General features: G+C 44.6%; 1 protein-coding gene across 2 annotated transcripts in view; it reads right to left on the bottom strand.

Moving 5' to 3' along the window:
• The window catches only part of KATNAL2 (katanin catalytic subunit A1 like 2), a 62,566-nt gene that overhangs the window by 29,233 nt on the left and 18,734 nt on the right, over window positions 1-14,599 (bottom strand). Inside the window, exons 2-6 of one of the 2 annotated variants that reach the window (XM_045850106.1) lie at window positions 12,128-12,198; window positions 9,115-9,281; window positions 7,658-7,700; window positions 3,575-3,692; window positions 2,299-2,397 (exon numbers count right to left, since the gene is read on the bottom strand). In XM_045850106.1, the coding sequence (XP_045706062.1) occupies window positions 2,299-2,397; window positions 3,575-3,692; window positions 7,658-7,700; window positions 9,115-9,281; window positions 12,128-12,198 (498 nt within the window). The remainder of the gene's footprint in view (window positions 1-2,298; window positions 2,398-3,574; window positions 3,693-7,657; window positions 7,701-9,114; window positions 9,282-12,127; window positions 12,199-14,599) is intronic. The other variant, XM_045850107.1, reaches the window with a different exon arrangement.

The raw sequence follows: 14,599 nt of genomic DNA, 5'->3' as shown, positions 1-14,599 counted from the left end.
TCCCCCTAATATCTCCAGTACCTACCTGATGCCATACATAGTTATTACAATATTATCGACTATATTTCCTATTGTGTACTTTACATCCCCATGACGGTTTGTAACTACCAATCTATACTTTTGGTGATTTCTGATTCTAATAACACCTCTGCTAACCAGGTGTGGTGTCCTAGTTTCATAGATGTGGAGGTAAGGCCAGGGAAGTTAAGTGATCTGCCCAGGGCCACGCAGCTAACAGGTGACTTCAGGCCAGGATTCAAACTCAGATACCTGTCTCCCACCCTCCTTCCAACACCCCCTTGTCTTCCCTCCAGGAAGAAGGAAGAAGGAAGGATGTGTGGGAGAACAAACGACAGTAACTGTAACTGGCACTTATTGAGTGTTTACTGTGTGTTGGGCACCCTACTAGGCCCACCATTCATGATGACATTTAAAGTGCCCTATGATTATTTCCATTTCACAGAGATGAGAGATGAGGCTTGGAGAGATTAAACAACTTGAGCAAGGTCACACAGCTGGGAAGGTCTGAGGTGTGGTTTGAACCTGGGCAAGCTGACTCCAAAGCCATGAATTACCTTGAAGAGCAATACGCCTAGGAAATTTGCAAGGGGAACTGGGGAATCCTGAAGCCAAGGGCCCTAATGTGGCAGTAAGAGACACATTTTGGAGATCAGCCCCCTGGCCCTATACCCTCACTTAGCTTATGAACATTTGAAATGCTAGGGAGAAAATCATGTACGTTTTACCCTGAGGACATTTCTGCTGAAAGAGAATTTATAGCCAGACTCTTTCAAAGGTTAAGTGCTGGGTTAAATCGTCCTTTCCCTATGACCTGATCAGAAACATCCATTCATATGAACTTGAGACATTCAGGAGAGAAACCAATGCCATAAAACTGCTGGGCACAAAACTGCCTGAAAATACAATGACAGTTATACAGGTGAACAGGAGGATATTTCTCCGTGGGAGGCACTGATTCCAATGGTAGTATCTCCCGCAATCACTCATACAGTTGAGGCCCTGAAAAGGAGCCAGTTCAGGCCAATGAGATGGTACCCTTGCTTTCCAATGAGATGCTGCCAGCTTCCCCTCCAAACACAAACAACCCTGAGTTGGGTTTGGCCGAGAAGAGTCGGCTGGGTGTAAGCCCACAGTCCTGGAGTTTGAGAATGTGACCAAAGAAAGAGAGATGACTCTTAAAGAAATATGACCCAGACATTACAATCAAGAGGTGTGTTGGTGTTGATGCTGCTTTTCATTTCCAACTGACATGTTTTACCTACCTTTTGCCTGTATCCACTCAACTGGGTCTTTTCTTTCTTTTTTTTTTAAGATTTTATTTATTTATTTTTTTAGAGAGGGCAGGGAGGGAGAAAGAGAGAGAGAGAGAGAGAGAAACATCAATGTGTGGTTGCTGGGGGCGGTGGCCTGCAACCCAGGCATGTGCCCTGACTGGGAATTGAACCTGTGACACTTTGGTTCGCAGCCCGTGCTCAATCCACTGAGCTACGCCAGCCAGGGCTCAACTGGGTCTTTTCTGTTTCAGAAATTATGATTTACAAATCAGGACATGAGGTTCATCATGAAAGAAGTGGAATATCTATCAAGGACAAGATCAGCTCTCTGGTAACAGAGGTTTCGTGGTTCCCTGGGAATTACGACGTTCCAGCTGAAGCCAGACCTCCAAGGAGAAAGGTGATACTAGTAATCAACAACCAGTGATGGGGCAGGAATGAATGAGCATGCGGCCACAGCTTCTTAAATAATGCAAAACAGTCATGCCCATGTTTATTATTTTAATCACAAAAGGCTTAAGCTGCAAGGAACATCGGAAGCCATCCCTCCAAACCCCTGAACTTATAGAGGAGGAAACTTAGAGATGGGGCAGTTCATTCAAGTTCATTCATCCAGAAGGAAGATTCAGACCAGAACCCCCAGGGTTTGAATCCTCTCAGCCACTTCCCACTTCGACTCACAGCCGACCTGCGATCATTACATATTAACTTTTCTGTTAGGCAAAAATAATGTTTTTATTTTCATTTTTTAAAAGATTTTATTTATTTATTTTTAGAGAGGGAAGGGAGGGAAAAAGAGAGAGAGAGAGAAACATCAATGTGCAGTTGCTGGGGTCCGTGGCCTGCAACCCAGGCATGTACCCTGACTGGGAATTGAACCTGCAACACTTTGGTTCACAGCCTGCGCTCAATCCACTGCGCTATGCCAGCCAGGGCTTACATTCACTTTTAAAATGGAAAATAAAATTCCCCTTTTGGTGTCAGGTGTATGAGTTCCACTTACTTTGTGTGGATGGACGTTTTCTTCTCTGCCACCTCTGTTGATTCCTGATATGCTTAAGCCAAAGTCAGTGGTCTCCGTGCAAGCATTACTGACAACCTCCTAAAGAAAGGGAAGACAGGCCAAAGTCAGCTGTGGAAGGCAACACAGAGACGCTGGTTGTAATTGCCTGTCTCATCATGCCAAATCAAATGCTAGAAATCAGTTCTGTACATGGGAAACCCAGTGTGTCATCTGGCCACTTCTACATAGCCCCAAGAGGAATTAATTATCTGCCTATGCCATGGAAGGAGCTGGCCTTGGAAACCAGAGGCTCTGAGCAGCTTTTCCAGTGGAAGAAACAGTTGGGTCTCAATCCATCACCACTCACTAGCTTGCCTTTTCTCCCATGACCAGGGGCGTTTGTGGCCAGGGGTGGCTGAGTTTGGAGAGGCAGCAGAGTCAGTCAGCTCCTGTGGAATTTATCCTGCTGCTCCTCCACTTCCCTTCCGCCTGGGTCGGACTGCAATGGCCAGGCCAACCCACCTCTTTGAGGGTGAGACACTCCTTTCGACCAACTTTGACCAACTGGGTTTTGTGATTATTTCTTTCTATGCCACCAGACATCTTTGATGTTGATTCTGTTTCACAATTTCTATCAGTTTTCTTTCCTTGGAAACCTGGTATGATTTGTTCTGAACCAAGAGGTTCCCTGCACGGATCTCCTGAGTCAGGAGCTGCTGGTTTTACCTGCCTGCTGGACTCTCTCTTCTTGTTGCCCATCTCCTCCCCAAGGAAGCCCAGTGTGGGGGTCTGAGGTAAAATAACCGTGTGCATTTTGGAAAAACCCAACAGGAGATTCTGAGACTCTAAAGCTCAGCCACGCACAGGACTACCACTGGCCTATATTGAGGAACCCAGGAATGTGCTTCAGGACAGGAAGACCTGCCAACTACAGTGACCTGGAAAGGGAGGATCGAACTCTGCAACAACCAGGTCCTCCTGCTATGGCTGGGCCCAGGACTCACCCTGCAAGGCCTCTTACCCAGCACTCAGCCTGGGGGACAGGCTGAGGGAGAAAGGAGCCATCCTACACATATTGAGAAAATTAGGAAGACTAGGGATTTGCCTGTGGTTTTAATCTAGCAAATTGGAAGAAAATGTGCAATTTGATGAAATCATCCAGCAACTTTAAAAACGTAGGTCCTCAAATAAATTAATTTTTAAATTGTGACTCTTTTCTTGAGGCTAGTTCTCAATCACCTGCGATTTTACCGACACCAAGCAAAGCGTTCCCAACCTGTTTACGATGTTCCTTATGGAGGGGTTTGGCTTCCCCTGGCTTCCCCACTGTGGTTTTGGACCGTGGCCTCAGCTGACTGATCTTGGGAAGATTTTCACAATTGTCACTCATCACCCTAGGGGAGGAAACAAAGACCTTGGAGGAAACCATTCTAACCACTTAGTTTGAGGTTACTAAATGATTTGTGGCACGTGCTTAAGGAGAGTTCTTGAAAGATTGGCAGGTGCACCACAATGGGGCCCTTCTGTGTGCACCGCCCCCACCCCCGTCCTGCCCATCCAAGCCCTCACTCACTCAGTCCATCCATTCGGGTCCTCCCAGACTAGGCTAGAGGGCCCACCTCCTCCTGGAGGCCCCCCAACTCACTCTCTTCACTTCCCTTTCATGCCCCCTGGCTCCAGCCATTCTGTAAATAGCTTTATTTTCCCAAGAACACATTGCTTTACAAATATTCTTCCATTGTTTCTTTTCACCTTTTTTAAAGAGCAGCATTCAGACCAGAGAAAGGTACAGGAGAGGAAGGAATCTGCCACTCAAATTGATGAGCATTAGGAAGCCCAGGAATGGTAATGGGGAACATACAATGTGGAAGGAAGGATGGAAGGGAGGAAGGGAGGGAGGGAGGAAGGAAGGAAGGAAGGAAAGGTTAGAGGGAGGGAGGGAGGAAGCCAACCCAAGGATTTGTCCGTGGTTTCATCCAGTATGCAGGGTGTGGCCCTGCCTACTTGAAATACCTCCCATCACATTGTGTACAATAAACAGCAAAAGGGGCCCTGGCTGGGTGGCTCAGTTGATTGGAGCATCATCCTATCCACCAGAAAGGTTGTGGGTTTGATTCCCAGTCAGGGCACATAGGGGAGGCAACTGATTGATCAATGCTTCTCTCACATCTGTCTCTCTCTCTCTCTCTTCCCCACTTCTCTCTCTCTCTCCCCCTCCCTTTTCTCTCTCTAAAAATCAATAAACATATCCTCAGGTGAGGATTAAAAAAACATCAAAAGGTGCTCATGGAAGAAAAACAACCTTACCTCATCTCTGTTGTCACAGACCACTCATATTTGTAAAACTGTTTACCAGAATCGTGCACTTCGGGCACAACCATGTGAGAACAGTGGCTAACCGCGGCGGAGGTGAGAGGCGCTGGCTGGGAAGGGACCACGTTGGGCCGCCAGTGCGTTCGGCCGTGTGGACGTTACACATAAATACAGAGAGGACTTGCTTGGGAGCAGAACATGAATGCCCAAATCACCAATTCTTTGGTTCTCTCCGTTTTCTTGTCCTTACATGTGAGATGTATTTGCAGGGGGAATTTCTAGAATTTTTCTCCCCATTTTCTAAGTGGTCTCCCAGAGCTGCTATTTCAACTCCATTTCTTTGTGCGAAGGAAGAAGTTTTCATGCCTGATATGTATGCATAGCTATTTCGCCAGCAAGACCATCCGCACCAACACCACCAATGTTTGAACATGGTGGCCCAGTGTCAGGCCTGTGGGGACAAATGTCATGAGAGGTGACCAACTGCCAGTTTCTCAGGGTGTCTGGCTTTCATTTGTAAATTAAGAATAAGAACGGCTGTCCCTCAGGCCTTTTCCTGGCACAACAATGAAATATCTATGAAATGAACACCAAATATTTACTAGTGCAAACCCTTGTGAACAGCATTAATTTAAATGAATAGAATACACACACACACACACACACACACACACACACACACACACACACACAGTTAAATTTGCATCAACACCCGTGTAAGGCTCTCAGGGGCCTAGGAGTCTATTTTCCCACTGTGATTTCCTACTGGAGGCAGCTGACTCACACATTTGCTTTAACACAACCAAACCCAAGTGCACTAATGTGCAGTTCATTTCCAATTGGCTCTAACAACGGTACAATTCTTCCTAATATGGAACCCAATTCACCCCACATTAACTCTAGTCACCCGCAAGTCCTAGGAGTGCCCTGTGGAATTTGCAAAGAAAGTTCCAATCTGCCTTCGGAGAGGAAAATGACCACTGCCTTGCTTTAGGGACCATCACCAGCACAAGTTTTCTGTTCTTCAAGCTAAACACTCTCAGTTGCTCCTCCAGTCATTCCCAAGATAATCTGGCTTCCAGATTCTTACTCCTCCTGGTCACCTTCCCTTTACCCACTGCCTCTGACCAGAGTAGAGTCACCTCCTACTTTCTGTACACTATTTCTATTGACGAGACCCGAGGCCACACTGGCAATCACACCACACTGTGGGCTCGCACTGCGTCTGCAGTTCACTCAGATTCCTAGGTTTCTGCCTTTATAGTAGGGGAGCTGTTTGTTGTGAATCTGTGGTTACAGCTCAAACCATACTTCATTAAATTTCCTCTTACTATTTTGGACCCATCTCCCAAGCAATCGGGATCTTTTGGCATTCTAATGCTGTCATCTGTCACATTAAAGAACCTTTCATCCTTTGGGTCAGCTAATTTGTCAGCAAATCTCTAAACGGGGAGCTTGCTCTCTGGTGTGAGATGCAAGAATTGGAAAAAGGCACTTCCATTTGTTAATAGCCAGTCTCATGACACAACCTCTCATTTCAACAACTATCTTTGAGTATAAAATTGTAAACAAGCACCATTTATTATTCTCCTAGTTATCTTTCCTGACTCCAGCCACTTGCTATCCAACCTTCATGTTTATTGATTCAAACATCTACTCAGAGAAGAGCTGGAGGAACCCCCAGCCACCACGCTCTATCCCAAAAGGGAAGCTAAGTGCTCCAACGACATTTGCTCACAGAATGTTCTGCCAGGTAAGAAATGCTGAGCAAATTCCAAGCATGAACATGTGGCTGAAAAAGATCAGAATCCAAATGTGTTCCCCAAAGTTGGCCTCACAAAATGCTCCTTGCTGATTTTATTCACAAGTAGTTATTTGTTACCAGAGTCTGACTAGCTTTATGGAAACTATAAGTAAAAGAATACCACTGGTCAAGACAACGAAACCACTCCTAAGGGATAGCACAGAGCAAGGGCAGCCTCGGGCACAGTGTTCCTACTGTACCATCGTGATGCATGTGGGGCCCCATGGCCACTTCATAAGCAATGCCAATCAGCCCTGGGAGGTGTCTGCTTTTTCCTTCTTAGGCTACAGACCAGGGGCTGGAGTCCCGAGAGCAGGGAACATAGCAGGGCACATGGACCTCGTACCTCCTGAAGGCCTACTGAGTTGCTTGTGATTATAATCTAAGTTTTCTTCAACTGTATTCTAAGATTTAAAGAAATTTAGTTCACTGACTGAATGGCTGCAGGGCCCCTATTGGAACCCCACTTTGACCTTCCCCTGAGGTCAGGGCCTTGTTATAACAGCAGAAATCTACAGGCCTTCGTGCTTCAAAGCTATGCCACACCGGGCAGCCGTGCCCTGGCACTGACCATCTCTGAAGAGGCTCCGACAATGGGTGTGGGTCAGGAGTGGGAAGAAGGGGACACGGAGGACATGGAGGCAGAGGTGGTGGGACCTCTTGTCTACCGAGAATGGTCAGGAGACAGAGGGGCTCCATCCGATGCTTCAAGTCCCAGGTGAGACTTGGATTTGAGAAGCTAGTGAAAGGAATGTAAGGTGAGTGTCAGAAAAGGAGGAGAAAAGAAAGACCTGACTCTCTTCGTACAGGTGCAGACATGGGTGAGCACAAGAAACTCAGGGATGATTTAAAGAGGGAAAATAATATTGCTTGGACGTGCACCGTGTGACGTGATAGTGACTATGTGTCAGAAACCTGCTCCTAGCTTGTCAGAAGTAGGGCCTGGAGGTGAACCCAGGCCCTTCCATCTCTGAGGCCCGTCCTTTTCACACCACGGAGCCTAGAAAGACAGAGCCAGTGGATGCGATTATTTGCCATAAAACCAGGACAACTGCAGACATTGGCTCACGTCCTGGACATCTGTAGCATGAGGGGAACGTGTGGCTGGGCCCACCACAGTCACACGACCACAGCCTGGCGTTGCTGGTGGACAGTCAGGGAGCCACACTGCAGCATCTTCTGGAAAGGGTCCCACCAACTCCTAGAGTTGAGTTGATCAAGGTGAATTACCATTCACTTTACCTTCTGGCCTTCCCTCCACTTCTTGGTGGTAAATTACTTTCTGCTGTGGCAAAACAAATATTGGGAGACAAGGAAAGAATTTAATTTTTAAGAGAAAGTGATTTCTCAGGTACGTTAGTCGTTTTACATGTTTTTTTAAGTTTGTGCTACAGCCTTTTGGAATTTAAAGAATCTAAGCTACTCTTATTAGAGAGAAGTGACATGACTAGTGAAGAGAAAGAAGCCCAGGCTTCCCAAACATTTCCTCAGATATTAAATCTCTCGGAGACCATGGACCTAATGACAACTCCAATATGGGCTAGCTTCGGAGGTACCATTTCACTAGGTTTTCACGAATTGACAACATTTTGCTGTGGTCTGTGGGCACCAGGCTGATTCTATGAGTCTGGCAGGGGATGCTCACCAGTTGCACTCTGCCGGTTCACCTTAACATAAGGATGTAGTGCTGTATCCCAGGAGAATGCATTGCCAAGCTCAACTAGAACTAGCAATTTAGGAGTAGGATCGTGTAAATAAGAGTTCTGGTGATCCAGTGGCTACGAGTCAGTGCTTTCTTTGCCCAGACCCAGATCCACCAGCCAAGGACTCTGAGCTCTGAGCCCTGCACTGGAAGGGGGCTCAGATAACACCTCTCTTTCTCAGACCCCTTCCAGCCCTGGGATTCAGCCCTGGCTATTTTTAATTGACGTTCCTCTTGGTTTCCTGGTCCCCACATGAAATGTTAAGGTCTGTGGCTTAACAAGTGCCTTGTAAACAGGACAATGATCTCCCTCGGTTTATAATTACTTCCCCCACTTACAGACTTCTAAGCCAACATTATTATAAAACATAGGGCCCTTACTTTAGATCTTTCCTCCAGCCAGCCTCCTTGACTGCTAACCTATACTGGGTCTTTGCAAAATATTGATCATTATCTGGATTGATGGCTTTCAAAAGCATTTCATTATCTATACATGAGCTATTAGCTTCACCAATACTCATTTTCATGGTATTTTCAAGATAGATAATAGGTCTTCCTAACAAGAAGAGTCTTCTGTCATTTATCCTCTTCTAACAGCTCTTTCTTTCTCTAAAGAAATGACAGTAATGTTGGTCTCCTAAAGAGTACCTGTAAAGCGTGTGATTGTCGAACCACTATGCTGCACACCTGAAACCAATACAAAATAACATCGACTGTAAACCAGAACTGAGAAAAAAGTACTTGTGATACAACGGGATTTGGCTTTCATGATGCTAAAGCACGCGTTCCTCAAACACGTGCCAGTGTAACTAAAGGAATGGCCATGTCCAGAGGATCACGTTTACATTGTCTGCACTGGGTCTGAGAGAAGCTGCAGGATCTTTCTGGTCTACTCTCTCAGCGCAGCATGAGAGGCGCCTTCTATCTGGGAGTCACATGAAGAAATGCTAATCTCAAAGATGAGATCAAGTTTTATTTCTACAAAATAGCCATGTACCTGTGTCTGATGCCTTTTTGACAATTTTGGGGTATTTCTGAAATTTTATAAAATAATAGCTCTCATACTCCATCAAAATAGTTTCAAGGTCAACGTTGTCGCAAACTTCAAAGCGCCGTAACCCCAGCTTAGTTTCTTGCTCCAAAGCATTAGCTGCATCGATATATCTGGCCGTTTCACAGAAGAAAAAAACAAAAATAAAAAAATTAACTCTGGGTAGAATGAATAAAAATAAACAGACATTAAAAGCCCCAAGTTGTCATTGTTTAAGCGTTTTTGTACATGCTTAGTCACATAAGTAACTCAACTAAGAAAATGTCGTGTGATTCACCTTTACTCGTTTGTAGCCAAAGGTGAGTATTTGCCCAACATGATTACCTCTTTATTTGTGTTAGGTAACATTTGGCATTTGACAAAACCCAATTCAGCCCCAACAGGCAAGATTTGCCATCGTTGAGGCAGTTCACAAGAATATGTCACGAGCCCTGAAGGAAATTCCAATGACATGTTGATCAGCACCACTGAGGAAATTTAGTGTGAGAGGACATCAACCGGCCGGATGCATTATTTCTGGTACATTTTCATCAGTCACACATGACTACTTCTGGGTGTAAGTAGCTCCTTCACCATGGATTCTTCACTGTCATTTTTAACTGTGCAGTTGTAAAGCTGCCCGACTTAAGCAGTCTTAGCAATAAAAACAAGCGCCTTGTCTCACAATCCTCTGAAAATGGAAAGACCCTCCAGGTCTTCACCTTAGTTCTTAACTTCTTTTTATGAGCAGGAACCCTCTCCTGAAAACTGGACACATGTGTAAATGTGCACAAATTCATATTCAGTTTCAGGGGTTTATCCAAGGAGCTCGGACTGAGAGTTCCAGCTACGGGCTAGAGTTCTTTCTGTTGGACTTGAATCTGGAAGGCAGAAGGAGGAAACTTGTTTGTTTTTAATGCTCTCTTCCCTGCCCCAGTTCAGGCCAGCTGGAAGACTGAACTTCCTTAAAGGATGTTGCCATGAGTATTTCCAACGACCTTGTTAACTTTTAAGAACTTGGAAACTTCAACTGGCTATAGTCAGTGAGCTTCACACTCACTGATGGCTCGCCAGGCTTCTACATCCCCATTTCACACAGGGAGAACTAAATCCATTGTCCATTAATAGCTTTTGTTTAGTGTGAAGTAATATATACTAATTTAAGAAAAGACTAGAAAATACAGATAAGTCAAAAGAAAATTTCACTACTCAGAGGTAATGCCTGTTAACGTTTTCTTTACCTTTCCAAACATTTTTAATGACTAAATACACATATACTTACATATATGCCCTTGCGAAGCAAAAAAAAAGGGAAGATGGAAACGTATACTATAGATTGCTCATAGTCATTACTGACATCACAGTATATTTGAAACTCTGGGATCATAGAATTTTGACTTAAAAAATTTATTGTAGATGATGGCAGGTCCCGTCTTTCCTAAGCTAACTGATCAGGGGAACAAAACTGCTTCTCTGTGTTCCTGTTACACTACTTGAGCTTGAACAAGGTCTGAACTTGATAGGGTTGGCCAGAGCCACTGGAGGTTCTTAACCAACAGAGGGACAGGACAGGACTTCAGAAAGAGGGGTGAGCTGCAATGAGCACGACATGGTGGCAGGAGAGGCGGGGAGGCTGTAAGTCCCGAGGGGAGGCACGTGTATTGTTGCAAGGACCCGTGTCCATGACCCTCCACTGTCTGATCTCGCCAGCTCTCCCTCATGCACTGGAGCTCCGCTCTTTGTTCCCCGGACCGTTCCAGTCAGGCAGTGCCCCTTCTTCTGTGCCCTGCCTAGAGTGTCCTTGTGCATCACATCTGTCTGTTGCTATTCTTCTCATCTTTCATTGTATGTCAACTGTGACTGAACATCAAAAATTATTTAAAAAAAAAAAAGACCAGCTCACATCATCTTCTCTACAAAGCTTTCTCTGATTGTTTATTCCAAACCACAATAATCTACCCTCTTTGCTGAACTCTTAGTATTGTGTTAAAGGCAGGTCTATTTTAAGGACATGATGTGTCCTGAAAGTTACCTATACTGTAGTTCACTTTACATCTTGATAATCTACTCCTAAGTCACTTTCCCAGTAGGTGTCAGGGAAAATTCTCAACACTCAGTCGAGTTTTCACGGATTCGAGATGAAAGGGGCCATCTCATGGCAGCAAGGGGGAATGCATGCTTTGCTAACACACAGCCAACTCTTTAGACCAGAACAGGTAAGTGGCCAAATTCCCCGCCCAATCCCCCAAGCTGCCAGTTATGGATGGGCATTGCACAGAAAAGGGCTGAGCATAGGTCATTCAGGTCAATGCAATGTCTTTATTTTGCAGGAAGAAAACTTGAGGATTAAGAGCGCTATTTCTGGGAGCATAGCCAGCGGTGGGACCCCAGGAAGCTCACCTGAAAGGCCTACGCTATCTTCAAACCTGAATGGGAAAAGGTGTGTATCCCATGAAGTGGGTAGTTTTGTGAATACAGTTTTCAAGTGCACAATGTGAAAAATATCTGAGCACATGAGGCAATACAAGTGTGTGTCTAGGTTGCTGGGGGAGGGGGAGGGGCAGGTAGAAAACAGGGGATTTTTAGGGCAGTGACGCTATCCTGTATGATGCTGCAGCGGTGGATACTTGGCATTATGCATTTGTCAAAACTCATAGAACTGTACAATGCCACACTGAACCCTGATGTGAACTATGGACTCCAGCTGGTAATAATAATATACCAATGCACAGTACCGGTTCATCAGTTGTAACAAAAGTACCACAGAATGCAAGACGCCAGTAACAGGGGAGACTGGGCAGGGCCGGGGGCTGCCAGCATAAGGGAACTCTCTGTACTTTCTGCTCAATTTTTCTGTAAATATTAAACCATTCTTTTTTAAAAAATCCAGTCTATTCATTGTTTTTAAAAGGGTACATCTGGAAAAGCAGAGGTCAGAAAAAGAGAAGAATCATATCTAAATATATGTAATATAACATACCCTTCTTGTGTTAAATAATGCAAAATCAAAATAAGAAGATTTTTTCGCCGTGCTTCTGTCCTCATCTCGCACTGTGAACAAAAGGGAAAATTTAGGTGGGAGGGCAATGAGAGCACAACATTCCTCATATCACAAGAAACCCCTGAAGGTAGGAGTACCCTGTCAGAACCAAGAAGCGTGACTTAAAGGCTGGAAGGCAGTTTGACGTTTCTCAGGATGTAGGGTTGTTTTCCGTTGCTATTTTCTTCCTAGATCTGACTACTTAATTGTAAACTGAAGGTATCGTGATTTAAACCAGAATTGCACTTTACTAGTTAACTTCTTGCTGCCAAGGTAATTGGCATTGTATTGCTTATAACTGCGAAGCAAGAAATACACCTAGTGTGATTTGGACCAGACTAGGGAAAGTGATAAAGATCAACTCTGCCAGAAATCAGCTCTGACATCACAGGTACTTACCTGCTGATGCATCTTAAATTCTCTCGAGTCCCACCCAGCCCCTGCGCCAACGTGGAGGGGAGTTCCAGTAAACCTCGCAGGGGTGGCTGCATTGGGAATAGAGGAGCAGAGGCCACAAAAGGGAAGTTCCTGCATAATAATACCCTTATTCAAGCTGGATGAGGGTATTATTTGTACATTTATTCGCAGTCTTAATACACTGCATTTAGTTATCTGGTATCTCAAATTTCCCTGAAATATATTGATTGAATACTTTCAATAGTATTTCCCTTATTTGAGAACAACTTACATAGCATCCTTTTATAAGGACAACACAGGTAAGAACTGGATAAAGGAAAAACGGGCCCCTGAGTGGCCCAAACTATGCCGTGAAATCTATGTACAAACACACACTCATGACACACATATAAACATTTTTCAAGGCGTTCATCCAAAGCTTTCTATAAATCAAACAGTACTGTAATTTTTCTTTGTATGTTGGTTTTTAATTGAAGAGTAGTGAAATATGTAAAACAAACTTGACCATTGTAACCGTTTTCTAGTGTCCAGTTTACACAGGGGCACTGTTGCGCAGCCAGACCTGCCATCGTCTTCGGAGCTCCTTCATCTTCCCGGACTGAAACCCGGTGCTCACGCCGCGGTAACCCCCGGTCTCCGCCCCGGGCTACCAGCACTCTGCTCTCTGTCTCTGCGAACCGGCCTGTTCCGGGCACCTCGTGTAAGTGGACTCCTAGATATTTGCCCTTCTGTGTTGGTTTATTTCACTCAGCATGTCATCGAAGTTCATTCATGTGGTAGTGTGTGTCAAAATTTTCTTCTCTTTTAAGACTAATGTCACACTATAAATTTTTAAAGAAAATGGTAGTCTGTCCAGCTCCACTACCCACCCCCACCCCTCATTCCCTAGAGGCAATGACTGTAATTGCTTTAACTGTTGCTCCCAATATTCACCTCCATGTTTCTAAATATATCACTGTTTCATGATAAATGAAGATTAGACATTGACTGTTCACTCCCTGTTAAGGCGGACGAGGAACAGGCTGTTTCACACACCTCTCAGTATCCCCTCCCCTCTCGGTTCTGTCAGTGTCTGGTGCCTAGATTACTGGGACCATGTAAAACAACATTCTCTGCTGAGTGCAAAAGTACTATAGTTACTTTTCCATTTCTGTACAACCTTATTTTTCGGTAATGAATAATTGCCTCGTTTAAAAAATTTGGCTACTTTCCTATGTACCTATTGCTAACTTTCAAACACCAGCACACCTCTAAAGACCCTTTATATCCCATTCCTTTTCATGAAACACACCAGACGGCGTGTCAGTTACACTCCCCCTCCCCTTCCCACTCCACTCTGGACTGCTGACTGCTGGGATGGGCGCCCCTCAGGGCACTTCCCTTGAGACTTCTCCTGCATTGGCCGCCCTAGAAATGCAATCTTCTCCTCTTCTGGTTCCTCCCTTGGTTTAGTAGCACACACCCTCTTGAGTAAAAATACATGGAGATGAATGCGGCTGAGCATTCGTGTGCCTGAAAATGTCTTTATTCTACTTTAAACTTGATAGTTTGAAAGGGCATTACATTGCCATTCTATTCCTGATTCTATGCATGTGTTAATGTCTTTTCTTCCTGGGAAGCTTTTAGGATCTTATTTTTAACTTTGGTGTTCTGAAATTATACAACTTCCTTGGTTCAGGTCTTCTCCCATTCACTGTGCTGGCCATTGTCAAGTTAGACAATCCAGTGCTTCTGTTCTTAGAAAATTTCTTTGATAAATGACTGTTTTTTTCTGGTTTATTTTTAAGAACTTTTACTAATTGAATGGGGGATGTTCCAGATCCATCTTTTTAAGATTCTTTTTTTTCCCCCCAGTGTTCCATTTCTTTGTCTCTTATGTCCATTTTCTGGGCAATTTCCTTGGCCTTGCCTTTGAACCATCTACAGAAGATTTATTTAGACAATAATATTTTTTAATTTCCAAGAGTTTCTTCTTATCCTCTGATTGTCCCTTTT

This window comes from Phyllostomus hastatus, unplaced genomic scaffold (genome assembly GCF_019186645.2).
Source record: "Phyllostomus hastatus isolate PE091 unplaced genomic scaffold, TTU_PhHast_1.1 phas_contig_80, whole genome shotgun sequence".
NCBI classification, from domain to species: domain Eukaryota; kingdom Metazoa; phylum Chordata; class Mammalia; order Chiroptera; family Phyllostomidae; genus Phyllostomus; species Phyllostomus hastatus.
This window is presented reverse-complemented; position numbering and strand designations above follow the sequence as displayed.